General features: G+C 50.2%; 1 protein-coding gene across 5 annotated transcripts; it reads right to left on the reverse strand.

The window, feature by feature from the left end:
- Window positions 1-473: 473 nt before the first annotated feature.
- On the reverse strand, window positions 474-23459 carry PAX6 (paired box 6). 5 transcript variants are annotated; one of them, XM_044259023.1, is made up of 14 exons: window positions 23362-23459; window positions 22981-23164; window positions 19022-19098; window positions 18576-18636; window positions 14890-15020; window positions 14037-14078; window positions 13727-13942; window positions 12811-12976; window positions 6689-6847; window positions 6028-6110; window positions 5640-5790; window positions 5428-5543; window positions 2264-2414; window positions 474-1539 (listed from the first exon to the last, which is right to left on the reverse strand). In XM_044259023.1, the coding sequence occupies exons 4-14, from the start codon at window positions 18583-18585 to the stop codon at window positions 1454-1456; spliced, it is 1311 nt and encodes a 436-aa protein (XP_044114958.1). In that variant the 5' UTR covers window positions 18586-18636; window positions 19022-19098; window positions 22981-23164; window positions 23362-23459; the 3' UTR covers window positions 474-1453. The 5 variants fall into 5 exon arrangements, with proteins under 5 accessions (XP_044114958.1, XP_044114961.1, XP_044114957.1 ...); XM_044259026.1 differs by having other exon boundaries at window positions 13928-13942; window positions 23264-23459; XM_044259022.1 differs by having other exon boundaries at window positions 23264-23459.
- Window positions 23460-25809: the final 2350 nt, after the last annotated feature.

Here is a 25809-nt window from a genome sequence, read left to right on the forward strand (position 1 = left end):
AGGGGAGGGAGAGAGAGAAGGGAGAGGACCTATTTGAGAAAGGCGACAGCTTTCAGAGAGTCTTGTATAAGAAATCCACTTCTGAATATACTTCAGTGAAATCGCTGTTGAAATAGCCCGACAATGGAAATCTGCCCAGATTGAAAATGCCAGCCCTAATTCCAAAGACAATTCCTAGTTAATAGCTTGTTGCATTTTTAAATCATTTCTAGACTTTGAGTTTTTGAACGAAATGGCTAGCTGGGGAATGTGACCGTTTTATATGTATGTTGTGGGTACAGATGGGCACAGATCTACACATAGCTTTAAGTGGAATTTTTTTCCTAACATCTCAAATTAATGAAGTGATAAGAATTATTTCTTTACGAATTAGAGTACGTATGAAAGGAACCGTTGGTTTAGAATGATAATCTAACATGGAAACAAAATTTGTAACACCACACTATAAGGTTAAAAAGAAAATAGTATAATAAAGGAAATACAAAGGCTTTGGCATGGTTTTTACAATCAACAATGGTTAATTTTGATATGTAGTTGTGAACAACTTCAAAACACTTAAGTTTAAAACTCTTGCAAGCACTTTTAATTGATTAGGAATGAATTCTAGATGCACAAAATGATTGGACTGTGAACAGTAATACAACTATATCTAAGAACAATTAATTTTTTGCTGGCCAAAAAAGAAACGTATGATTGCATGAAAATGTGTATAAAACATCTATAGAGTATTCTTGTCAAATATAAATGAAATTAACTTTATTATAGAAATCATTCTGAGGATTTCTAGGGAAGACAAATACTTACATTTTGACATAAAACAAATTGGATTTTATCGAAGACACACTCTACCTTTTAGCTATCAACTTTTTTCTTCCTTGAATTTATATCTTACCCTTTTTTGCACATAAACTTTATCTGTTAACAACCTTTGGAAAACCAACAGATATTCTTACATAAATCTAGTGCATGTTGTTCCAGGTTTAATTATATGCAAAGGAATGATACAAACTTGGAACATCAGTCCATAAACTATGAACAGATGGGTAGAAGTATTTGATATATCTTGATAAAACTCTTAAATTCGTGGCAAAGCTTGTTGATCATGGTTTCCTTTTTTTTTTTTTAAACAACTTCATGACCAACACAGATCAAACATCCATCCAGTCTACGTTGTTCTTTTTTTCATAACATACAAATGCCCATTTACAAATAATACACCAAAATGAATAAAAGTTTGGATACCAAAATGAAGATTTGTTCCAACTGATATCGTGCCTTCTGTATACAAAGGTCCTTGTTTCAAGTCCATTCCCCAGTGGTACAATACAGGACACAATTGCAGAACTGAAGTGCTTCTAACAACCATTTTTCTTTCCTTCCTGAACGCCCAACTGTTGTGTCCACATAGTCACTGACTGAATTAACACAATATATCCTTTTTTTTTTTTTTTTTTTACTGTAATCTTGGCCAATACTGAGACATATCAGGTTCACTTCCAGGAACTTGAACTGGAACTGACACACCAGGGGAAATGAGTCCTAGAAGTGGATGAGAGAAATAGCCATGTAGAAATTCCCTTCGAGAGATAAGCATGGAGTATGAATTATTGGTTAAAAAAAAAAAAACTCTAATGCTCTCTAACGTTCTAACTGTATTTTAAAAAATATATACACAAACAGAAGTAGCACCTTCAGAAACCAGATAACATGTTTCCACGTATCTATTCAATCCCAAGTCCTCCCACACAAAAGAGGAGGGAAAAAAAAAAAAAAAAAAAAACCTCCATTTGTTTGTTTGTATGTTTGGAACTGTACCAATATAACTATCTCTGGGAAGCCCATGTGGTATTTCTTCATCTGCAATGAAAGGCAGGGAAGAGCTGGGAAGGTGAGAAGTCTTCGGACAACACTCACCACACTGCTCGCTCAATCGGGCCCTCACCACTGAGCTCTGGCTAATAACCTCTCTTCAGAGAACCTACATTCTCAGGCCTTGCCTTCATACACACCGCCTGTGACCAAATTCAGGAAAAACAACTTTGCTTTCTATCTCCATGGGATCAGGTTACTAACTTGCTTGACTGAATTTCCCCCATTGGGTCAGTTTTCCCCAGAGAAAACTTGCGAGCAGCAAAGAGTTAAAGCACACCATGACACGAGGCCAGGAGGTTCTGTGGAGGTTCACTTTGAGTGAAGGGACATCACCTGGCAAAAGGAGCTGTGAAGGCCACCTCCGCGTAGCCTGCAGGGGGCGGCGGCTCACCTGTGGAAGTGGTGCCCGAGGTGCCCATCGGCTGACTGTTCATGTGTGTCTGCATATGTGGGGGGGTGTAGGTGTCATAACTCCGCCCGTTCACCGAAGGGCTGGTGGGCAGCATGCAGGAGTACGAGGAGGTCTGGCTGGGGACTGGGGGCTGAGAGGAGAAAGGCAAACCAGTGGTTACCGAGAAGCACATCCCACTGCCACATCCCCAGGCTCTCCCCTCCCCAGGAACTGTGCCAACAAGCTGTATCATTAAAGATGCCCTCATGTAGACTACTGGAATTCCACAGGATAGCCTGGCAATCGGGCCTCCAAGCAGTCCTTCCACTGACCACCGCTAGAGTAAATATTGCCCCAAAGTACTGCTGTCTAGCTAGATGGTGGATGCTATCCATAAAATTAATAAGGTTTTTGTCCATTTGCATCTTGGACCTCTGTTGGCATCTGCAGAGAAGCTATAGCATGAGGACTTCCATGAAAACACACCCCCTCTCCTGCAAATCCAATCTGTTTGCGAATCTAGTGACGACCACATCCTGTATCTCAAGCATGTAGGAGGAGTTCTCTAGAAAATCTGCTCCAGAGACCCTGAGAGCCTTTCATGGTTGGACTCATGGGATTAAAGACTCTTTGAAGAGGGAGATCAGTAATGATTTCAGCTTAAAATGGTCAGAAGTGTCAGTAAATACTAAGCCCCATCCTGAGAATTAGCTGTGACTTCCTTATAGACCTAAAAACCCAGATGAGATTCTATCCATAAAATTGGGTTGCTCCCCTCTGAGTGTTTGGACTCAATTGAGAAAGTAAACCTTTCTCCTAAGTGAATAAGAAATACACAGAACTGACACAAAATCCCTCATGGGCTCACGTAGAGCTATGCCAGGGCAACAAGATTGGGATGATTTAATAGAAACATAACTCCAAGAAGAAGGGAGATGATAGCACTACTCTGTTCTGCAAACTGCAGAAATGTTTAACATTTCAAGATTCACCCTCTCAGAAAGGGTGACCCAGTAGAGAGGGTTCAGTGGAAGACACCCACCTCTTGTAAGATGGTGGTCAACGAGATGAACTGATGGACAGACAGACCAAAACCCACTCCCCCGCCCAGTTCCAAAATTCAAAGAGTAAATTTTCTCTGAAAGGTAGAACTATTGATAACTTTTAAATTTTTGTTATGCTTCATGAATGTATGTTTGTTTTGTTTTATGGAAGTTGTGTAACTTTTTAAAGTTAGTGTTTGCAATAAACTGACCCCACACCAGTCAGTAGGCAGAAACAACCTTCATAGAACAGTAGCCCCCGTGGAACTGCTTCTAAATGTTTTCTCATATACAAATTTTGTGATCTTGGCAGAAACCTGGATGTCACTATAATTTACAAAACTAAACAAGACGCTCAGCGGCCCTATGGAAGTCGGAGCATGACTGGAACATCAGGTTCAAAGAGGCAAGCGTGCCTTGAGGGCCCTGCAGAATTTCAGCTTGCATTTTTTTCTAATTCCCAAAATCATTTCCTCTAGGCAACCTAACTTCTGGAAAATTCCAAAGCAGTTGTAGTAATACCAACCAATGGGCCGTTAATCCCTTAAGATACATTAATTGCACTACAGCTACTAATATCCAGATGCAATAAAAATCAACATGTGAATAAATTCCTCTGAAGCTGCTTATGTAGCTGCTCCTGTTTTGGCCTGAAGACTGTGAAACATCTATTTTGTTATTATTTGGAGTTCAAATTCATCAAAAGACCTTCAGGGGTGAGGGTTCCATCTGTGTAACCCCTGCCAGCAGGGGCTCAGCCTGGCCAATCTCACACCGCCCAGAATCTTCCAGGAGTCCTGGCAAAGTCACCACAGAAGGCCCACCAGAAGACCAAACTTTTTTTTTTCCCATCAAGAATCCATCCAGGTCGAAAGTTGTAGTATACCCCACCTGCCCCATGTCACTTCCATCAGAAAGGGCTAGTAGTCTATACAGGCCCTCGCACATGTAGGAGCAGATAACCATTTAAAGCAGAACTGAGAGGAGAGGCAGGCTGGAACCTAAGTGTATCCAGGCGGCCAGCGTGCCACAAACTCATGACGTAATTCATGGCCAAGAAGTGCTCAATTTTTAGCAAATACCTCTATTCCATTTTTTATTGTAAGATACAGAAGAAAACTCACTGTTTCTTTCCGTATATCCCACTATGCAAATACAAATCTTATTTCTGACCCTTTTTTCCTTCCTCACTGGTTCATCACATATACTCTAAATCATACCCAAAATGGGTCCACTGCGTATGTATTCATTAATATGAATAGAGTAACATAAACCCAAATGTAGGTATACTCTCAGCCCTTCTTATCTAATAACGTGCCAGAATTATTTCCACTTTCTGGTACCCAAAACATGCCCCATCCCCACCCAACATTTTCTTTCTTTTTTTTTTTTTTTAAAGATTTTATTTATTTATTTGTCATAGAGAGAGAAGCAAGAGCAAGCACAGGCAGACAGAGTGGCAGGCAGAGGCAGAGGCAGAGGGAGAAGCAGGCTCCCTGCCAAACAAGGACCCCGATGTGGGACTCGATCCCAGGATGCTTGGATCATGACCTGAGCCGAAGGCAGCCGCTTAACCAACTGAGCCACCCAGGCATCCCCCCACCCAACATTTTCAAGCTAACATCCTCTCTGAGCAAAAGGCAGATTAACTTGGTTTTCATGGTTTTTTCAGAGCGGCCATCCATCAATCCATCAATCCAACTGAAAGACTGGATTGGCTGTTTAAACTTGACTGGTAGGGTACCTAGGTGGCTCAGTCGTTAAGCGTCTGCCTTCAGCTCAGGTTATGACCCCAGGGTCCTAGGATCGAGCCCCACATCGAGCCCTGCATCAGGCTCCCTGCTCAGCAGGTAGCCTGCTTCTCCCTCTCCCACTCCCCCTGCTCGTGTTCTCTCTCTCACTCACTCTCTCTCTCTCTGTCAAATATATAAATAAAATCTTTAAATAAAATATTATTATTGTTTAAAAAAAAAAAAAACTTGACTGGTAAAGACAATCACCGCACCTGGGAAGGTTCCCAAGGGTGCACGCATGGCCAGTGAGATTTGAAGACCCTGACCCCGCCCCCCTCATTTCTTCTCCCAGGCACCCAGGATGCAGGCAGCCAGCGGCCTCACTTACTTGCATAGGCAGGTTATTCGCCATGGTGAAGCTGGGCATAGGCGGCAGGGCGCTGTACGTGTTGGTGAGGGCGGTGTCTGTCCGGCCCAACATGGAGCCCGAGGTGAAGGAGGAAACTGCAGGAGGAGGACACCACAGACCGTCATGCTGAGAGGCAGGGCCAGGGCAAGCAGGTGAAGCGCATGTATGACTGGTATGAGTATTCAAATTACCAGGGGTGGTGGGTTGTGGGATCGGTTGGTAGACACTGGTGCTGAAGCTACTGCTGATGGGGATGTGACTGGGGGTGTTGCTGGCCTGTCTCCTCTGGTTCCTCAGTTTTTCTTCCCTTCTCCATTTGGCCCTCCGATTAGAAAACCATACCTGGAAATCAGATGGAACAGGTCAGGCCTGTGCCTACCCCAGCCCATCCTTCCCCCCTCTTGCCTCCACTGCTCCCCAGCCCCACGCCCCATCCCCCAGGGGCAGCAAATCATTTAGCAGACTGAATCTTTCACAGTTTCTAGAAAGGAATAGCGCTTCTTACAACTAAGCACCTTTGTGTCCAGAAAGGGCAAATGGGAGGCAACACAAAGCATGAAACCACATGGCCCTGGGTACCTGTATTCTTGCTTCAGGTAGATCGATTTTGGCTGCTAGTCTTTCTCGGGCAAACACATCCGGATAATGGGTTCTCTCAAACTCTGGAAGAGGAAGTTGAGTTTTCCACATTGTGCCAGAACTTCACACACCAACCAAGTGTGTGTCAACCAAGCTCAGGCTGGTTCCTACCTCCCCATTTCTGTCACCTCCAACCACTTCCCTTAAAAATGCCAGTACCTCTCTATCTGTCAAATAAATAAAATAAAATCTTTTAAAAAAAAATGCCAGTACCATGGTTATGGACTGTACTTGGAAGAGCTATCCCACTGAATAAATTTTCTTTAAATTTAAATTAAATTTTCTTCAGAATGACATTCATTCAAGTACCCTTCTGTGGCCTGACTTAGCCAAATCATCATTTTTTTCTTTATGAGAAGTCAGACTCTTGGTCTTTGAATTACTGGTACATGAAAAGAAGAGAGAAAACACACACACACACACACACACACACACACACTGAAAAGATGCCCAGGGTTAAAAAAAAGAAAGAAAGAAAGAAAGAAAAAAGAAACCTTTTCAGTCCTCTATGCAAAGGGCCCCGGCTAAATTTAGCTCTTTGTCCTGAAGATGTGGCATTTAGTTTGATTTACTGCTTCTCTACTTTGAAAAACTCCATCACCTTTCTCCAGGGCCTCAATTTGCTCTTGGGTAAAGGATGTTCTATTTCTCTGCAGCTTCCGCTTCAGCTGAAGTCGCATCTGGGCCTCGTCTGAATCTTCTCCATTGGAACTGATGGAGTTGGTATTCTCTCCCCCTCCTTCCTGTTGCTGGCAGCCATCTGGAACAAAAAGAATAGGACAGTGAGAGAAATCTGGAATAACTTGGAGCCCGGGTGTAGCCATAAACTCCAAGAGCAGTCCCTCCTGACAGGCTCACCAAGACATTCCCTAGGTCACTTAAGTGTCAGCCTTCTCCTAATAAAAGACATCAATGACATACATTTTCTTTCTTTCTCTCTCTCCTTTTTAAACCAAGTCTGTATCTTTTTATCTGTTTTTGTCAAGAAGACACTGTACAATATAGACACTGCAAAGTAGCATGTCTTTGAATAACAAAACAAGCGCTTAAGTTTCCAGTTAAAATGATCCCTTATAACTAACCTTGAGTCCCAAATGCCTCGCTCAGTTCCCTTTCCCTACAGAATTTATTTACCTATAGCTCTGTTGGGAAAATAGAAGAGTGATGTTCAAGATTTCAGCTGATCTATAATCAGTAATTCCTATCTAATCAATTAGATGTTGATAGGTTTGTAGAAAATGCTATTAAGAAACCAAACCAAGCTTGTAATCTTTTAAAAAAAATATTTATCTAGTTTTTATTTGAATTCTGCACAGTCAATTTCATTTTAAAGGTTGTGAATTTAGAAATGCTCGCATTGTTCTGCAGTTTTATTCAACTATTGTATGAGTGCGCTTTGCCTTGACACCTATTACGAGCACAGCTGTAATTATATCATCACCAAGAACAGGCTATAATTGCTGAAAATGGAATTTTATATTTAGATAAAAGGACTGTCCATTCTTTGTAATGTGTTGCACCAGAGAAAAGTAAGATTTCTTTTAAATTTTTAACGTGTAATTTTAAAAAAGAAATAGTAGAGAGTTCACTAACTAGCTAAATATGCTATGCTGCAGCTGAATCCTTGGCATATCATTTAAGTGGTACATTTTTAATTAGGGCATTTCCACCACTTTTAATGTAATTTCTATCATTAAACAGGGGAAAGTTTTATTGTTTTCCCTTGCTGCTTGGAGGGCAAGTTGTACACTTGGGCTAGCTGTCTCTTGTCTTGCCTCTTGCTCCTGAGGCCAGGGCCTGTCTAAAGGGAGGACTCAGCCCTCACTGGGCCTCCAGGGCCACTGCAGACTGGGTCCCAGGTCTTTGGTCCCAAGGGATACCAACAGGGGCTGTGCCCCCCCCATCCTAGAACTTTGGTGGGGGTTGTGGGGGGGCACGCCTCTAGGGACGCCTTGGTGGGAATCGACTTGGCCAGGAATATCATTTATAACCAGGAGACAATAGGCAGTGCCTTCAAAGAGTTCAGGGAATTGTGACAGGATCTAGTGGGATCTTTTCAGGAACTTTGAAATGTTTTAAAACCCCAACTTTCTCCCCCATTTAAACAGGCGGATTCATCGGCACTGGCCACCATATGGGCCCTTGGAGATCTATTGAGATGACCACCAACACTTGAATAGCGAGGGGCTGCTTTTCAGCGCCGCACAATGCCCCGCGAGTAAGGGAAACTATTAAACTCCTGGGGCAGGAGCGTTGGCAAACTTTCGTGGGCAGAATTTTGAGGCCACAATGAGCGCGGACAACAAAAGGATTCTCTTGAGGCGTGCAGCGGGCCACATTGTGTTACAAGAAGCCCAGTCAACAGACTTTTCAGTGAAGTGTGTTAACCCCTCTGCTCTGCTATCATTAATCACTGTCCGAAGAGCGGGCGCCTCAATGCTATTTAGGGCGCTTGGCTGGGGGATGGAAGGTGGATGGGGGGCCAGAGCAGGGGGGTAGGGGGGAGGCAAGGAAAGTGGATGGGGACCAGGCGGGCTTGTGTGGGAGGGGCAGATGGGGAAGGCAGGGAGGGTGGAGACCAGGTCTGGGGAGGAAGAAGGAAACAGGGAGGGAGGAGGGGGCCGAGGGAGTGGGCTGAGAGGAGGAGGGAGGGGGTGGAAAGAGATGGAGAAAGAAAGAAGACTTCAAAAAGACAGAGACCAGAAAGGTATAAGGACAGAAAAAAAGTGCTGAGGGGGAAAAGAGGCAAGAAGGTGTAAGGAGACAGGGAGAGAAAGGAGAAAAGGAAGATAAGGGATACACAATTGCTAAATAGACCGGCTCTACTTGGGTCATCTTGGGCTACTTCAGAGAGGTGGGGGGTCGGGGAAGGCTACTTAGTGGAGGGAGACGCTGGACTCACATGTGTGGGCACAAGTGTCTGTACTAATTTACTGCCCCAAGTTTCCAGGTGACTTTCCAAAGTGAAAAGAAAGAAGAGACCCCACCCCCTCAATTTCAGATTCAACGAATGGGGAAGACTTCAGAAATAGCCCTTTTTTGCCAGTTAACTAGAAACTAGGCCTGCGGATTATTCTTTATGGAAAACACAAAAAATCTCCCATCATGCGACGTTTAGGGACTGAGGTGCTGAAGAGAACACAATGCTATCTCCCCAGGGTGGTCATTCGTGCCTTCCAGGTCACTCATGCCCACTCCAGCCCTTTTTCTTTGCATTTTTGATTTCACCAATTAAACAAAGCTGCCCAGGTTTCCCTCAGGAGACCCCCGCAGATAGCATTCTCTACTCTGGTTTGCTTCTCTGACATTTTCCTAATTTTAAAACTTTGGAGATTTGCATGCTCTCCTTCCCACCCCCACCCCCCCAATCTCTCGCTGTCTCGCTGTCTCGCTGTCTCCCTGTCTCTCACACAGGAACACAAGCGTGGCTCTCATTTGAGAACGGACATTTAAGGGGTAGGAGATGTCAATGGAGACAGAGAGCCCTTTGCGGGGGGGGGGGGGGCACTAGAGGCTGGTCAGGAGAAACTGATGACGGCAGGATCCCACGCCCGGCAGAGCGGGCATGCCCTGCAGAAAGTTTGTTCCTACTTTCAAAGTAGCAGGAGAGGTCACTCTTAGACTGGGCACCCCCCCCTTCTTCTTCTTCTTCTTCTTCTTTTTTTTTTTTCTTTTAGTGGATTTACCTTCCACTCTTAAAGCTTTTAACAAAGTAAAACTAAAGGTTGAATCTCGAATTCTCCATATGATAAACCTAAGTGACAGACAATTAAGATATCTTCTTTAAAAGGCGCCCCCTCGGAGCGCGCAAAGAAGGGGTCTTCAATGGGCGCCTCCACCTTGCAGCCTAATCCGTGAGAAGGCGAGTGAAAGCGCCTCCCATTATCCCGGCCCCAGGACCATCTGACGCTGGGGATAGGATTTGTTTCCTGGAAGAAGGAGAGGAGGGGGAAAAAAAAAAAAAAAGAAGGAGGAGGAGGAGGAGGAGGAGGAGAAAAAAAAAGACGCTGGGAAATAAAATCATTCCTTAGTTTCTTAGTGTCTTAATCAGTGAGGCGGAAAACAAGCAAGAAAAGATAGCAACCCGGTTGCGGCACCTTTTCAGCTCTGGAGCGCGGATCAAAACATTGTAGCATCTGTTGAAAGGAGACTGACTAAATCCTATAGAGGGCCTGGGTATTAGGGGGTGGGGGGGGGAGGAGATAAGAAAAAGTGTCTCCGTGATCCCTAAAACCACCAAATCGCTGGAGAATTGGGGCTGGATAGAGTTGTCTCTTGTTGTTGTCAGCCCACGTCGTCGCGATTTTATTCACCTCCGCATGGCGTTGATCAGATGGAAACCATATTTGTCTCCCTCTGAGACCTAACCTCGCCTTATGCTTTCGGAGTAATGGACTCTTTAAAACCCCAAAAACGGCTTCCCGGGCCGGGAGAGGGGGCGAAGGAGGGAGGAGGTCTTCTTAGCCCCGGAAGGTCTGAGGATTCCGGGGCGCGTCGGCCGATGTCGGCCACCCGCACCCCGCGCCCCCACGCCCCGGACCCTCGCAGCGGGGGCGGCGGCCGGCGCCCGCGGTCGCTGCCTCCGAGTGGGTTTCTTGCGGGGGCGGAGAGGGAATTGGCAGTCGGTGAGTCAGAATCCTCCTGCAATTCGGCGCCTAAAAGTTAAAAGCTCCTGAATTAGCGCCACCTCCCGCCGCAACCATCGCCACAGGGTCCTTGCGTGAGGCTCTCGCTTCCCGCCCTCAAGCCTCCCGGGACGAAAAGCTGCCCTAATCGGGCGCCACCTCTGGTGGAAAACAGAGGGGCTGGCCAAAGTGCTGCCCTGGGCTTCTGTCCGGACTCGGGAAGCAGGAGGGTGGACGTCCAGTAGGCCCCAAACTGACAAGAGCCCTGGCACCGGGGGTGGGGGGGTGGGATGGGGGGGGGTGCAGGCTCTGGGCTCAGCCTTCCCAGACCCGGCCACTGCGCCCCGCGCTCTCCCCAGGAGTTCTCGGACCGACCCTGGCCGCCCGACTCGGCAGGGGAGGGGCCCCAAGGACCTCAGGTCGCTGGGGGCTGGGGGGCGGGCGCTGGAGAGTGCCAAGTTCGGGTGTCTCTCGGGTGTGTCCCGTGTGCGCCCGTGGGAATCCAACCATTTCCGAGGTTAGGTGAGGGTGTGGTGGTCTACGCTCAGCCCCGTCACTCCCTGTCATCAGAGGCGGCCCTGGGCCTGGGCCCGCGGCCGGAGCTGAGGCGGTGCCTCCTCGGGTGTGCCCGCCGCACCCCGGGAGGCCGCGGGGTCGGGGCGGGATCGGACTAGCTGGCCAGCGGGGTCGCCCAGGGGAGCCCCGGCCCAGCGCATCAGGAGGCCTCCGCCGGCCCAGCGGCCGCGCTGGGAAACACAGAGCGAGCGCTTTGCTCCCTATCTTCCCAGTGTCCGTCCTATATTGTTTTCTGCTCTTAAAACTGACATGTCTAATTGGCAATTGGTGCCGAATCGTGTCCAGAGGTCTCTTGTGGAACATTTCTACAGCTGTCTCCTTCAACTAGACGCTTATTCATGTCGCCTTAATGAGAAACAAAACGTTCTCTAATGAGCAATTACAGAGCGACAGGATTGTTCCCATAACAAATTCTTGCGAGTGACAGAAGCATCCTTTGTACCAGATATTTCGCATACTGTTACCGATTTTCCCTTCTCTAGCCCGGCTCCGTGGAGGCGCGGGGCACCCGGAGCCGGTCCGGGAGCGCACTGACGCGCGGGCAGCCCCGGCAGCGTCCCCGCGCCGCCGCCCCCAGCCCGGAGCCCCCAGGCTTCGTCGTGCTCCGGGGAGTGAGACGCCACGTCCCATTATCCCGCATATTATCTCCTTGTCACAAGAACAACAAATACCGATTAATCTTCGGAGTAAACTGTTTCCTATTCTTGACCAAGCTACCTCGGGGTGTGTAGGGGAGGGGAAAGCCAACCGGCCCCACCCCACCCCCATCTGGTCCTCTTCCTCCATTCCTTCTCAAAGATCCTGCGACAGTCCGGATTCCTTCTCTCCTCCCAGCACCCCCCCCCACCCCACTCTCTCCAGCCAGCGGCCTGGGACACCCGCAGGCCGGCTCACAAGTATCCTCACCCCACCCTTCGGGGCAGTTGCCACCCACAAAGGGTGAGAACTGGGGGCCCATAGAAGTGGAGGGAATCCGACCAGAGATGAGGGGGTTGTGTGAGTTGGGAGCCCAGCACTTCCAATGCCCTATCCTGTACTCCACCCTGCATCTCGCTGCTCGCCCTTTCATAGGCACCCTACTCATAGTCACATAATTTGTCAATTATGGCAAAAAGCAAAATGATACAATTATGTTTACCTCGCAGTCTGTCAGTGTGTTAACTTGTCACACTTCTACAGCAAGGGGGCTCTCCGTGCATTTTAATGGCAAATTTGTAGGGCACCACACAGCTAACTCTTGCACACGCACATATTCCTGCCCACAACATACACGCGCACACGGACCGGCGGCATTCTTACTACTCCTGACACCCATGACCCTCAAATTTGAAAGGCTAATGAGATAGTTCAACAAACACTACCCTTTTACAAGGCAAGTCGGTGTGTCCCAAGCCTCTAAAGAGTCTCTCCACGATATTCTTCGAGCACAGAAGTGAGAAGAGGGGAGAAGTTGGGAGAGAAGATGGGCAAGGGGGGGCTGCCTATTTGGAGAGTTTTGAGGGTGGGTGCTCAGGTTTTTTACCTTGCGTAGGTTGCCCTGGCACCGAAGTCCCTGGATACCAACCCGGGCGGGTGCCCCAGCTTCCGGTCTGCCCGTTCAACATCCTTAGTTTGTCATACATGCCGTCTGCGCCCATCTGTTGCTTTTCGCTAGCCAGGTTGCGAAGAACTCTGTTTATTGATGACACCTGCAAATCAAACCAAAATCAAACCAAATGGTAACGTCTCCCAAAGACAGTTGTCCTATCTCCAGTCCCCATCTCAGCACACCCACTCTCTTCAAGAACAACACTTAACATGTTTTTTTAAAAAAATACAACCAAACAAACAAACTCCAAGCCATTCTGGGACAGTGGGTGGATTTGCAGAGACATTTTAGACAGAATGACAGCCATCACTTGGGGCGTGGAAACTGAGTCGGGCAGAGAATGCGGGATGGAGAGGGCATTTCCTTCGCTACTGCTGGATGTCTATGCTGACCTAATCTTTGTTAAAAGACTTCCTCCAAAAAGGCTATGACTTGGCTTAGAGCTCCCTTTCACTCCATCTCCTATTAGGGCAGAAGTGGATGTCTGACACCTGAAGGAAGGTTCAGGCAGTCTGAGTGGGAGGAGGTTAGAATTTGGTTTTCATTTTCATTTTCCTTCTTGATTCAAGTGCCTTTCCCTGGGTGCCTCCACCCTCTACTTTGCAGCATACAAATAAGGTGAAAAGCTCCCCGCACTTGACTCCCATTTTCCAGAAGATCAAAAAAAAAGGTCAGTGTCCTCCTCTCAACACCCCCAGATACAGAGGTGACAAAGGTGGAGCAGGGAGGGGACAGAGGCAGAATGACACTGGCAAGGAGGAGGAGGGTAGGCAGGTGAAGAGAGGGGATGGTAGAGAGGAAAGAGCATGGGGCTTAGGGCAGGGAGGGGGAATGATCTCGGTGAACTTACACTTGGTATGTTATCGTTGGTACAGACCCCCTCGGACAGTAATCTGTCTCGGATTTCCCAAGCAAAGATGGACGGGCACTCCCGCTTATACTGGGCTATTTTGCTTACAACTTCTGGAGTCGCTACTCTCGGTTTACTACCACCGATCGCCCTGGGTCTGATGGAGCCAGTCTCGTAATACCTGCCCAGAATTTTACTCACACATCCGTTGGACACCTGCATAGGGGAAGTGGACAGAAAACCACATTATTAATAATTTCAAGACAAAAATAAAATTGTTTAAGTATGCATTAAACAATGACAAGCTTACGTTTTGATTGTCCAGCACTTGGACTTTTGCATCTGCATGGGTCTATAACACAAAAATATACCTTCAATGGTATGAGAACTTACTGTAGAGAGCTTTTTTTCTTAAAATTACATTGGTAGCCCTAAAAACTACAAATATGATGATACTTTCAAACAGTCTGAACTAAAAAAAAAACTAATTTAAAAGTTTTTTTAAAAAAACTGTTTTCTTAAACATTGCCTCAAGATGCATCAAAACGAAGTCAGATTAATTTTTTTGTGCTGACCTTACTTAAAGTGGTGTTATGGTTTAATGAGCAAAGGAGGAAAATAAACTAAAATTGTACGTATTTTCCTTTTAAAAAATATGCCCAGTTGAGTAAACGTGAGTTAGGTAGGGAGATAAATAGCATTTGCCTTTTTAAATCAATATACATTCTTCATGAATATGAAGAATGCAAACAAATATCTCAAAATCTGAGGTGAGCATGGGATGAGGGAGAAGGGAATAAATTATGCTGGTTTATGCAACTCAGCTCATTATAGTTCATAAACTATTACCACAATTAATGTTTTCACCAAATGAAACGAGAAGGGTGCTTGGGATTTTCTTTTGTTTTTTTAATTCACACACTCTTTTTTTTTTTCTTTAAGCAGATGAGTTATCTTATGTGACTGACCCAGGTTGAAAGAGATAGGGAAGGATGTTGGAAGGAAAGGGGAAAGCGGGGATGGCAGGGGAGTGGGGTAGGGACTGGGGTGGGGTGGGTGAGGGGGGGTCCGTAATTAGCAGCGTTTACAGCAAGAAATGAAGAGAGGGCCTTGAGAGTGGAGGGCCGCGGGGGCGGCGAGTGGGGCGGCGCCGGGAGGATCACCTGCAGAATTCGGGAAATGTCGCACGGCCGGGCCCCGCTGTGAGCTAGCTCTACGATCTTCTGCCGGGTGGAGTCCGGCAGTGGCCGCCCGTTGACAAAGACACCACCGAGCTGATTCACTCCGCTGTGACCTAAGGAAAAGGGAAAGGAGAGGAGAGGAGAGCAGAGCAGAGCAAGGAGGAGAGGAGAGGAAGAGGAGTAAAGAGAAAGAGGAGGAGGAAGAGGAAGGAGAAGAGGAGGAAGAGGAAGAGAAGACAACCACAATGCAACCTCAGCTCCCTGCTAGCCCATGCCAACCTCAGCATTCCGTTTCCTGCTATCGATCAAAAACGCCACGGGACCACGCAACCACGCGGGCCATCAGGCAGCCCAGCCCAACACAGCCATGCTCCTGCCCACCGGACTGCAGAAGCACGGTACAGACACATGCCAGTGAGCAAGAACACACGCACCTCACTCCCGCTGTCACTCCTGCCGGGCCCCAGCCCACTTGCCCTCTCCAGAAACAGCCCAGCCAGCCTCTGAGCCCACAAGGTGCAAACAATCTTTCAAAAAATATCCTCCCAAAGATCGCCTCTGAATGTCACGGCAAAACGTGGGTTCTGCAGAACCCACACTCAGTCTCCAAGATCTCTGCCTTGTTGGAACTGTGATAGCAAATCCTACAGCTCTTCACATTCCTTGGACTCCAGAGTTTAGAAACGTTGGCTGTCACACTCCAAACTTTGGCGAAGCCACAATCACCAGCGTTGAAAAAAAATTACACATATATATATACAACATTACATTACGTATCTATGTGAAGAGATGGGAAGGCAGTAGAGAAGAACCAGAAGAGCAAATGTGCGGCTGGTGAACCCCAACCTGGGGATCCAGTACAGAGCCCCAGATCGGCTCCAAACATAGAGTAGTTTGGCTTGCAGCACTGGGGCCGAGAGCCTGGAGCCCATCCGCACCGGCCACAGCTCGCTTTACTTCCGCTGCTCAACTCAGCCTTCCACACAGCCAAGCCCAGATATTAGCAAAAAGCGAAAAGAACAAGAAAGGAGCACACCACAGTGTCTTCTACCCCCTCCTTTATCTTGTTATTCTCCCAACCTCACCCCCATTGTCTAATCTTAGAGAATAGAGAAAGGGAGTTAGCACCTCTGGCTAGTCCCCTCCCCAGTAACCACAGGCACACAAATAAAGCCGATTGCCAATTTCCACTTCCTTAAAAATCTCCAACCTGCAGCCCCGACTCTAGAGAGCAGACCTTCCAGGAGAAGACGTGGCTCCCCGCTCCGCTTCCTGCTCTCTCTCCTCTCCTCTTCTCTCTTCTCCTTGGAGCCTCTGATAAATTGACTCCAGGAGCCTGAGCTTCTTAGCAATAAATAAGCTCCAAATATAGAAGAGGGGGGAAAATATGATGAGCCTCTCTGACATTTGTCTTTAAAATAAAACTAGCTGCACGTCAAGTTTGAGCTTAATTTCTGGAAATAGGCGGAAGTCGCTCTGGATCATGCATGGAAGGCTAATTGAAAAGATCAGTCGGGGCGCTTGTGGCAGCCTTGTCACTTTGTGACACTGCTCCGCTCCGGGAAATTGCATCGTCACGACAAACGGGACCGTGATAAAACGACCCTTTCCGTCCCTATTTGTAGATCACTCAGACGAGATTGAACTGCACTCGTTTCCCCTTCGAGGGGAGCCGCGTTTTCAGGATAGCCGAAGGCTTGGGGCGGAGGGGGGCCCTCACCGTCGGGGGCGGGGGCAGAGCCTCAACTCGATGAGAAGTGACAGGCGTTTGGGGGATCTGGGCTCCGGCCTGGCCCAGCGCGAGCGGGGACATCTCGGGGACACCACTTCTCCAACAGAGCGAGGCCTAGTCCCCGCTTCCGGTTTCTGCTAAGTCCCCTTTATTGCCTTCCTTTGCCTCACAAGACCTAGCTACTGCTCCAGCTGCGGAGCCTTCCCTTTGGGCAAAGGGAGCCTTCCGGGAAAGAGAAAGGCTGCCCCAGAGAGAGACCGAGAAAGACTTTCCCAACTTCACGCAGCCTGGGCAATTCCCAATCCATGAATGCCAAGGTGTGTGAGGCCGACTAATCCTTGACTTCCCTCCTTCTCCCCCCATTGCAAAAATAACGAGCCGGCCACCTCCGCAGCGGCGGTCCGCGGGTGCTAGCCCAGGACACGCCAGGGCCAGGTTGCCAGCATCGAAAAGGCAGCGAGGAAGCGCCGCTCTAAGTTCCCCTGCAGAGGTTAAGCCTCAATCATTGTGTCCCTTCCCTAGGGACGGCTGGCGCTCTCGCCCAGTGGCGATGATTATGCGCCTAGAATTCGACCGCGAAGCATCTAATAGGAAAACATATGGTGTCAATTTGGATGCTCTGCGCCTCGCGCACACCCGGGAGCGAGCGGCACAAAGCCCTGCAGGCCGGCCCGCGACCCCGCGCCCCTTGGGGCCTGCCAACCAGGCCGCAGCGGCTAACGCTCAGCGCTGCGCGCCCCCGGCCGGGACCTGCCGGAGAGCCTATGGCCGGGGAGCCTGAGCTGCCGGGGGAGAGCCTAGCAGCCAGGAGAGGTAGGCAGAAGCCCCTCCTCGCCAGGGAGGCTCCCTCCCGGGCCTGGCAGGTTCTGCACAGCTAACCCGCCTTAAAGCTCGCCACCTCGCGCGCTTCGAGCCCACCAGCCGCGGAAGCACCTGGGGCGGCTAGCGTTTCCAGGACCGATGGATCTGGCATTGGAGACCCTCCGAATTCTGCAGTTCGGCAAGGGAAGGTGGCTAGAAGACAGCCCTTTCGGCACTCCTACCACAGCTGAACCCTCACACCGCCTCCAGACTCTGCACCTCACAACCAAGGCCTAGTTTCACTGGGTCTCCAGTCTCCCCAGGCCCCGGCTCCAGACTAGCCCTGCCACATACCAGCACTCACGGACTGAGCAGGAAGGTGGGCTCGGCCCGAGGGGCCGGGCACAGAGAGGATGGCAGGCACAGGAGCCGGGGATTCAAAGGCACTGTGGGCCTGGACCGATCAGAAAAACCCGCATAGCTACCAGGGCAGGGCTTCTCCAGCCCCAAGGCTCGACACCCGCTCTCTTTCCAGACCCAGTAAACCTACTCTGGCCAGTAACAACCCCAGGGTTCCAGTTTACCACCATCCCCACCATCGCAGGCCAGGGTGTCCCACTCCTTTTGCCTTCTAGGCCCAAAGCTGGGGTGGGGAGGGGAGGAGCTGTCCTGAGAATGACTGGGGGAGGGGAGCCCCCCCCCCCCATGGAGGAGACTTTCAGTCTTGGCTAAACCCAAAGGGGCCTCCTTCTCGAGCAACTAGGAGAAGCCTCCGCCCCGCCCTGTTCAGCCCAGCCTCTCTCTCTGGGGTCAGGGCCCGGGCAGGGGCGGGGAGGGGGTGTGAGTTACAGGATTTGGGGGGGATGGGGTTTCTCTACCTTAGCTTCGCAAACTCCAGCGGGCTATTCTGAAGGGCCCAGCTCTTGTTCTTCCAGGAGCGAGAACAGCAGAGCAAACGTCCTCCCCTCTCGGGTTGCGGAGAGCGAAGGGGGGCACGGCTGCCTCAAGTCCCTGGGCCTCTTCCCTTGCGCCAGACGGCCTGGCCAGCATGGACACCAAGAACCTCTGCGCCCTCCCTGACCCGCTGGTCCCAGTGTCCCCAGCCCAAAGTCTGAAAAAGACCAGAGGCACTTACTGTTCTGCATGCTGGCGTTCGCTGGGGGCCGCGGGATCCCACGGGGTTCGAATATGGGGCTCTGTTAGCAAGAATATAGGTGTTAATCCTGGGCCCACGCCAGGTAAGCCTAACTCCCAACAGAGGATGACCTGGAGCCTGAACAGGAGAATGCCCCTTCTTGAGGAAATGATGCACTCAAACACTTGGGACCACTGGGGAGGAGGGCAACCCCCTCTGCCCTACAGTGCATGTAAAATCTACCCTTTGGGCTACAAATAAAATACTCCAATATTCCCAACCTGTTTTCCCTAAACCTCTTTGAAGTTCACTCTTCAATCAGGAGAAATGACCCAATTTTGATTTCTTTTTGTGTGTGTGTGTGTGTGTCTTCTTCCATGTGAACAACAATGAAGAAGTATTCTGACTCAGGTTTTGGAGCCCAAAGCAGCCACTGCAGAACTTGCCTGAAATCTGGGATGTCTGTCCACTCTTACAATAAAAGGTCTCACACATCTGCGCACCCCTAGTTAAAGTCTTCCCCCTAAGACAAAACACAAGGAGAGAAAGGTATGTCAAACTTGGCTCAAAAGCATAGGCCCATGGGCTCTCAGAGCCGCACTCTCAGAAAAACAAAACAAAACAAAACAAAACATGCATCTAGGGATTAAACTACCATAAAACCCCAAATCCCAGAATTACAACCACATTTCCAGCTGCCTCTTTTGCAGAAGTCCCCACCTTTTAAAAGTGGCTACTCTGGTCTGACTTGGAAGAATTGGAGCATCTGACAAGTCAGGGAACCATTTTGCAAAAATATCAAGAACCAGTTAAAGGGAAAGGGGAGAGCAAGAAACACAGTGGTGTTAGGAACAGAGGCCAAAGACTAATACCTGAAGTTTAGAGGTGAGGGGAGGAGGATCTCTAAACTTCAGGGTGCCTGAGGGTGCAGGCTGGGGCCGATCAGAAGGACTGCAGAGCCCATTCTCCTTCCTTAAGGAATTTCACCACCCGAGTTTCCCCAAGGCCCCCAGCACCCAACTCTCTGGTTATCCCTTCATCTTCCACTGTCTCCCTCAAAGCTTTCCAACCAGGCCCCCACTCCACCCACCTCCCAGCCTTTCCGGGACTTTGAAAGTATCTAGCCCAACTCCCCCCCAACCCCAACCTCACTTATTGTGATTAACTTCTCTTTTGGTGTTTAGATCTTCCCCCCTTTTACTGTACTGTGACACACGCTGTCTACCTCGCCTCACTGCTTTAAAAAGTGCGAACAGGAGGGGGTGAGCGTGGTCGACAAAGCCTACAGACAGCAAACAATGGCTTCTATTCTCCAGCTCTCCCCAAACCCAAAGAGCAAAACCGAGTCTCCCTAACCAGCAACACAGCTTCCAACCAAATGTACCAACAACCCACCAACTCACAAAGGGAACAGAGGGACACTTCTAGCTTTGTAAGTCCTGACCCAGCTCGGGTCCCCCAAGGTTCACCCTCCACCACCCCCTCCCTGCCTTGCCCTAAAAAGAAGGTGGGGGGAGAATAGAAAAGTAATTTCTTGTTATAAATATCTGGAGGTAATTGTGTTACTGGTGTGAGTTGTTAGGGGCTGTAAAAAGATACAACGGCACCGTGGGGAGCTCAATTGGGAAGAGAGAGTTACAATAAAGAACCTATTCAAAAGGTTTGCAAAAAGAGAGAGAGAGAGAGAGAGAAAGAGAGAGGTAAAATAATTAAATAGTCACAGCATTATTTCTCCATTTAAAAAAACTAAAATATTCATTCTTTTCTTTCTGTTTTGCTTATTGTGATTATTAATCTTGCCTGCCTACAAGCAAAGAATTCCAAGAAGCACATTTTTCCTCTTCAAGGCCATTCATGGTCTAATTTATTAACTAGCTGGGAGGCAGCTTAAATCCATAAAAATAAACTTAAGAGGAGGAATTTTCCCAGCTTTCAAACGTGGCCTGGTAAATACTGGAGACAGCAGAGGGCTACCTAGTTACCTCTAGCCGGGTTGGCTCCCAGGGCCTTTATCCTGTCTCTCAGTCCCCACAACCACAGTCAGATTCAGGAGGGGCAGAAACCCCAACTTCTTGAAGAATGTGCCTCCCCCAGCTCAAAGTGAGATTCTGAAACTGCAAAGTAGCTGCAGCCAGGGTGAGGGGAAGTGGAATTCTTCTAGAAGGGGTAAAACTTCCTGAACTCCACTCTGTGATCCACACTGTACTCAACCACATCTGAATGCCCCCATCCTGGCCCAGACTTTTTTCAAGCCATTAAAAAAAACAAATTCACTAGCTGATTCTGAAGAGGCCCAGCCGATTAATTTTTGAAGCAATGGGAAGGTGGAAAGATTTCGTGTTCCAGTTCTGCTCCATTCCCACCTCCATCTCAGCTAAAAAGCTATTTAATTAGTTAAGTAATCGTTAACACTTAGAGCAAAAACAACCCGGGAAGCTGGCCACACGGACACCCGGAAGCAGTCGTGGGCAGGGAGGCTAGAAGCCCCCAATTGCAACCAGAGCCCACCCCCCCCCCCCAGCTCAGCCCAGGGCTTTCTATAGCCCTAGTCCAGTCAGAGACTCACTCGGGGGAAAGAAAAAATCTCCAGACACCTCGGACTCCAATGGGGCCTTGGTCCTCTATGCTACCCCCATTCCGGACGCAAGCCTCTGCTTTCAAATGCAGTGGTTTAAATCACTGAATTCTCAAAATCCATCCCAAACTCTTTCGCTGGGGTGAAGGGGAGAGCTCACTTTGGGCCCTACCGGCCCCCAGCCAAAGAGTAATTAGCAATTAAGATGACAAAGTTTCACTCTCTAGGGCCAAATAAGATAACAACTTATCAAATTGCCTTCAGACGTTTGCAAAGGTCGCCGGCTATAAAAAATATAATGTCAGCGGCAACAACTACTATTTCTCCTTGGTAAACTCACCAGGCTTTCAAGCTCTTTGCTTTTCATTTCATTTTCTGCTCCTGTCCCCTCCTCAAACCTTCCCAAGTTCGAGTTAAACATCCAAAATGGCTTAGGAAGCTTTAGAGAGTATGAGGGGGGAAAAAGAAACCACGATCACTTTGTTTTTAAACTTTCTAGAAATCACTCATGACTGGAGGGCCGGGTTTAAGCACTCGAAAAAGAAAGCATTTCCACTTGAAATTCAACTCCATTTCCCCCCAATTACACTTGCTAAAATTCAGGGCTATTATGATCCAGGGAGACTGAGAAAATCTGCACAAGGAAAGAGGCAACAACTTTATGAACTTTGAAAAGACACTTTTCCTCCTGGGGTCTTAGAATCGAAAAGCTCTCAAATTACTCAGACTAATTAGCTGGGAGAGGATGTGATCAGACGAAGGGAAAAGCCAATGCTTTCATATTGATTTTTTTTTTTTGAGGCCTCACAAAAAAATCAGGAGATCTGGATTATTATTATTTTTTTTAAGGCAATCCACCTTTCCACCTCGAAACTTGTTGAAATGGCAACACCGGGTGCAGCTTTGTCAGAGAAAGACAAGGAAAAATACCCACCGAGAGCTGGGAGCTGGAGGATAGGGAAGACCCCAGCTTTCGCAGGGCGAGGGCGACGGTTGGGGGAAGCCTGGGGAGCAGAGAGTTTTCAAGTTCCGAGCTCTACGCTCAACTTGGGGGCAAGAGCCTGGGGGCTTGATGGAAGCTGACAATCCTCCCGCTCGGCTCTGAGCTCCCTCGGAGCGCGCGTTCGCCCGCCTTGGCCTGGTGGCTTCCTTCCCGGCTCACGCTCACTCGCTCTTTCTCTCTGCCTCCAGCTTGTGGCTGCTTTGCCGACTGACTCTGCTCCGGCTGTCGGCGGGCGCGGTACCCCTCGGCGCTCGAGTGCCCGCCGACTCTTCGGTGCCCGAGCCGAGCGCCGCACAAAGCCGGAGGGCGGGCGGGCGGGCGGGCGGCGGCGCGGCGAGCTGGCTCCTTGGCGCTCCCTCGGCACGCTCGCTCTGTGCGCGCTCGCTGGGCCCTCGGCCGGACAAAGCGGCCGGCGGAGCCGGGTCTCCGAAGCCGTTCCCGGGCCTGGGGCACCGCAGAGCCTCTTCGTCCTCTGCCGCCGGCCGGGGGCATTTGGCGACGTTGGGGTCGGGAGCCGCGGCTGGTGCTGCGCCCGGAGCCTCGGTTCTTCCAGCGAGCCTAGCTCGTGCGGGTGCTGGGACTGAGCCGGCCGCCTGCCCCGAGCCCTGCGCCGCTCCCGCTGGCCGGCTGTCGCCCTCCGACGCGGGCTTTCGCTGGAAGTAGAAAGTTTGGGCTCCTGCGTGGAAACTTCTCCGGCCCAACTCTCCCGGCGTAGCAGTGGGGGAGGGGACCGGCCGAAGGGAGGAAGGAGAGAAGGAGGGAGGAAAAGGGGAGACCTGCCTGAATATTGTAATAAAAATGAAGCAAGAAGAAAGAAGCGGACTCACCTTTATGAGGCATCCTCTCTCGTCAAAGCTCCTGTCAAGAGTTTTGGTTGGTTGGGTTTTGCTTGCTGCTGTTGTTGCTTAAAGACCACAATGGTTTGCAATGACGGTGTTTTAAAGGAGTTGCTGGTGAGAGTTTTCTCCACGGACGCTGCTGGTTTGGTGTGTGAGAGCAATTCTCAGATCCCTGGGAAGGAGACAGAGATTGACAATAAAATGGGCTGTCAGCGGCTGGAGAGTGAGAGATAAAGAGTGTGGGTGAGGGAAGTGGCTGCAGCCAGCACACCTATGCTGATTGGTGATGGCTCAAGTGTGTTAATGTGTGTGTGCCGGCGCCCGGCCTCGCCTCCACCGCTCCTCACTGGCCCATTAGCGAAGCCTGACCTCTGTCATCATCCTCCAGCAAAACACTTCCTCCTGCGCCTGAACCAGAGCGGGAAATGAGGCCGAGCCACGGTTCGCTTTTCAAACCCACTAATCACTCCGCAACATGCAAATGCACCGCTCGCTCCCACACAAAATATTGCTTTATGCAAAGCAGCGCCGGGGCCTCGCGCCAGCCGATTGGATGCTCCCTCTCCCCGCCTGGTGCAATTGGTCCGTTTGTTTGAATATGAATACACTTGTTTTCGGCTCGATGGTGGGTCCCGGCTTCTCTCCCCGGCGCTGGGCCCCCGAGCCCGGGCTCTGGAGCTGACGCTCGCCGACATCTCTACGCTCTGAGCACTCCGGGAGTCAGCGCTGCCCGCACTGTGGCCACGAACTTGAGGGGTCGAGTGAAGGCCGCTGGACGGCGGGTCGCGCCCCCCCCCCGCAACTTCCCCCCTCAGCTGGGCGCGGGACTCCCAGCTCGTGGAGGGAGCAAGTTTCTGCAGCTTCTCGCAGTCCTTTCTTGCCAACTCCAGCGCAGCGTGGCCTGCCGCCCCGCCCCCGCCCTCCCTCTCGCCCTACCTCGTCCCCGCCTGGGCGCTGGGACGCGGAGCACCGCAGCGGCCGCGCCGCAGCCCACCTGGCCGCAGGGAAGAAGAAGAGAAAAGGGGCGTGAACGACACTGGGTCCCGGCAGCAACACTCCAGCGGAGGCCGAGACGAAGCCTAGGCCGAGACGAGGCCGCCTGGCTGGGAACTCGGCGAGGCCCGGCGACCTCCTTAGTCCAGGCCTCTGGGCCTGCCCATTCCCCCACTCTTGCTCCCCCGGCCGTTTCTTCGGTCCGTTCTTCTTTCGGAAGCCGCGGTGCGCAGCGGAGCGGAGGCACAGCCGGGGCTGGAGAGGCCCGAGCAAACACGCCACTTACTTTGTGTACAGAGGGTTCTTGTGAAAAGCCCTGAAGAGTCCTTACCAAACACTCACCAACTTCTCCCACGTGCCATTTGTTGACTAAGTGCGGCTGCTTTTCCAGGAGCCTGAGAGGAGGGGGACTCGAGGGGGAGATGAGAGAAGAGGAGGGGTAGTGGAGGCCTGGGGTGGAGGAAGATGACCAATGCTGGGGAAGAGTCGTGTGTGTGTCCTCGCCAGCGATGTCCGTGTGTCAGCGTGTGTCGATGTGTTCCACTGGTTATCTGTGTGCAATGCGTGGGGCTCCACACAGCAATTCCTTCTCCAGGGTCTGCTCAGTCCTGGGAGGCAGCTCCCCTTTGGCGGTTGCCAGAAAACGGGGAGGAAAGTAAGCAAATGGCTTTTCTCTTCTGACCACACACCAGAAGTCCATTTGTTGAATGCCGGACGATTAGGACACACCTCAGTACACTCCAAAGGCGCCCCTTGGCGCACGCAGTTAAGGTGACAGGGGAGGGAGCGGCTGTCTAGTCCTGCGAAGTCTGCAGTTATCTCAGAGCTTGCTGGCCAGTCGCAGGGGAGGTGGAAAGTTTAGGATGGGGGACACACCCCAGGACCCAGCAAGGGAGGATGGGGATGGCATAGCTGATGCAGGGAAGCTGAAACGAAGCCGCGCCTGATCAACCAAGTCTGTGCACCCTGAACTCGCCGCTGACAGGCCATGGGGCTGCCGTCCTTGGGAGCTGGGACCAGGAGGACGTTGCAGGCTGCCATGGGCCGCTGGCCTAGTGTGGGCCTCACGCTGTTGTCCCCAACCGGGACCCACTAATGCCACGACCAAGGAGCCGGAGCAGAACTCCGGAGAAATGGGGCCTCCTCTGACCGGACCAGGCTTGGGCTTGCACAACCTGCTGACCATCTCCGCCTGGGGATGGTCCTTCCCGTGGCGCAGGAGCACTCAAAACCTGGAGGGTTCTTCCTGGGGGGAGCCCAGGCCAGAAGCGAAGGAGGTGGTGCCAGGCGCTGGGGTCAGCGGCCTCCTGTGCGAGAATTCGTAGGACCGCGACTTTCAGAGGCTCCCAGGAAGTGGGGCAGCAGGCTCAGGTCCCAGACCAGCAGGAATCTGCATTTTTCTCTTCCTTTTTACTCCTCAAACAAGTGTTAAAGAAGCTTGAAGTCAAGTCCATTGGGCATAAGGAAGGGTGGGGGGGAGAAGAGGCCCAGAGAATGTCCGAACTGGAGGCGAATATCATTTTTACAACCTTTCAATTAGCGACCGAGTGGATTAGCACCTTCTTAAGCTTTGCCTCGGAAAGAAGCAGCCATAATCTTGTTGCTATTTCCCCCCAGGGCACTGGCTCTTTGAATTAGCTCCTTCTCCCACCCCTCAACCCCCACCTCACCTCGGAGAAAAGTTTTAACAACAAAAAATTATAACAGGCAAGGAGCCGGGAGTGAATGCCACTGACGTCATTGGGTGGGGGTGGGGGCTAGGGAAGGACTCTTTTGGAAACCCCTCTGCACAAACAAGAAACAAAAAAGACTTGGCTGCTTCCA

This window comes from Neovison vison, chromosome 7 (assembly GCF_020171115.1).
Source record: "Neovison vison isolate M4711 chromosome 7, ASM_NN_V1, whole genome shotgun sequence".
In the NCBI taxonomy this organism is placed as follows: domain Eukaryota; kingdom Metazoa; phylum Chordata; class Mammalia; order Carnivora; family Mustelidae; genus Neogale; species Neogale vison.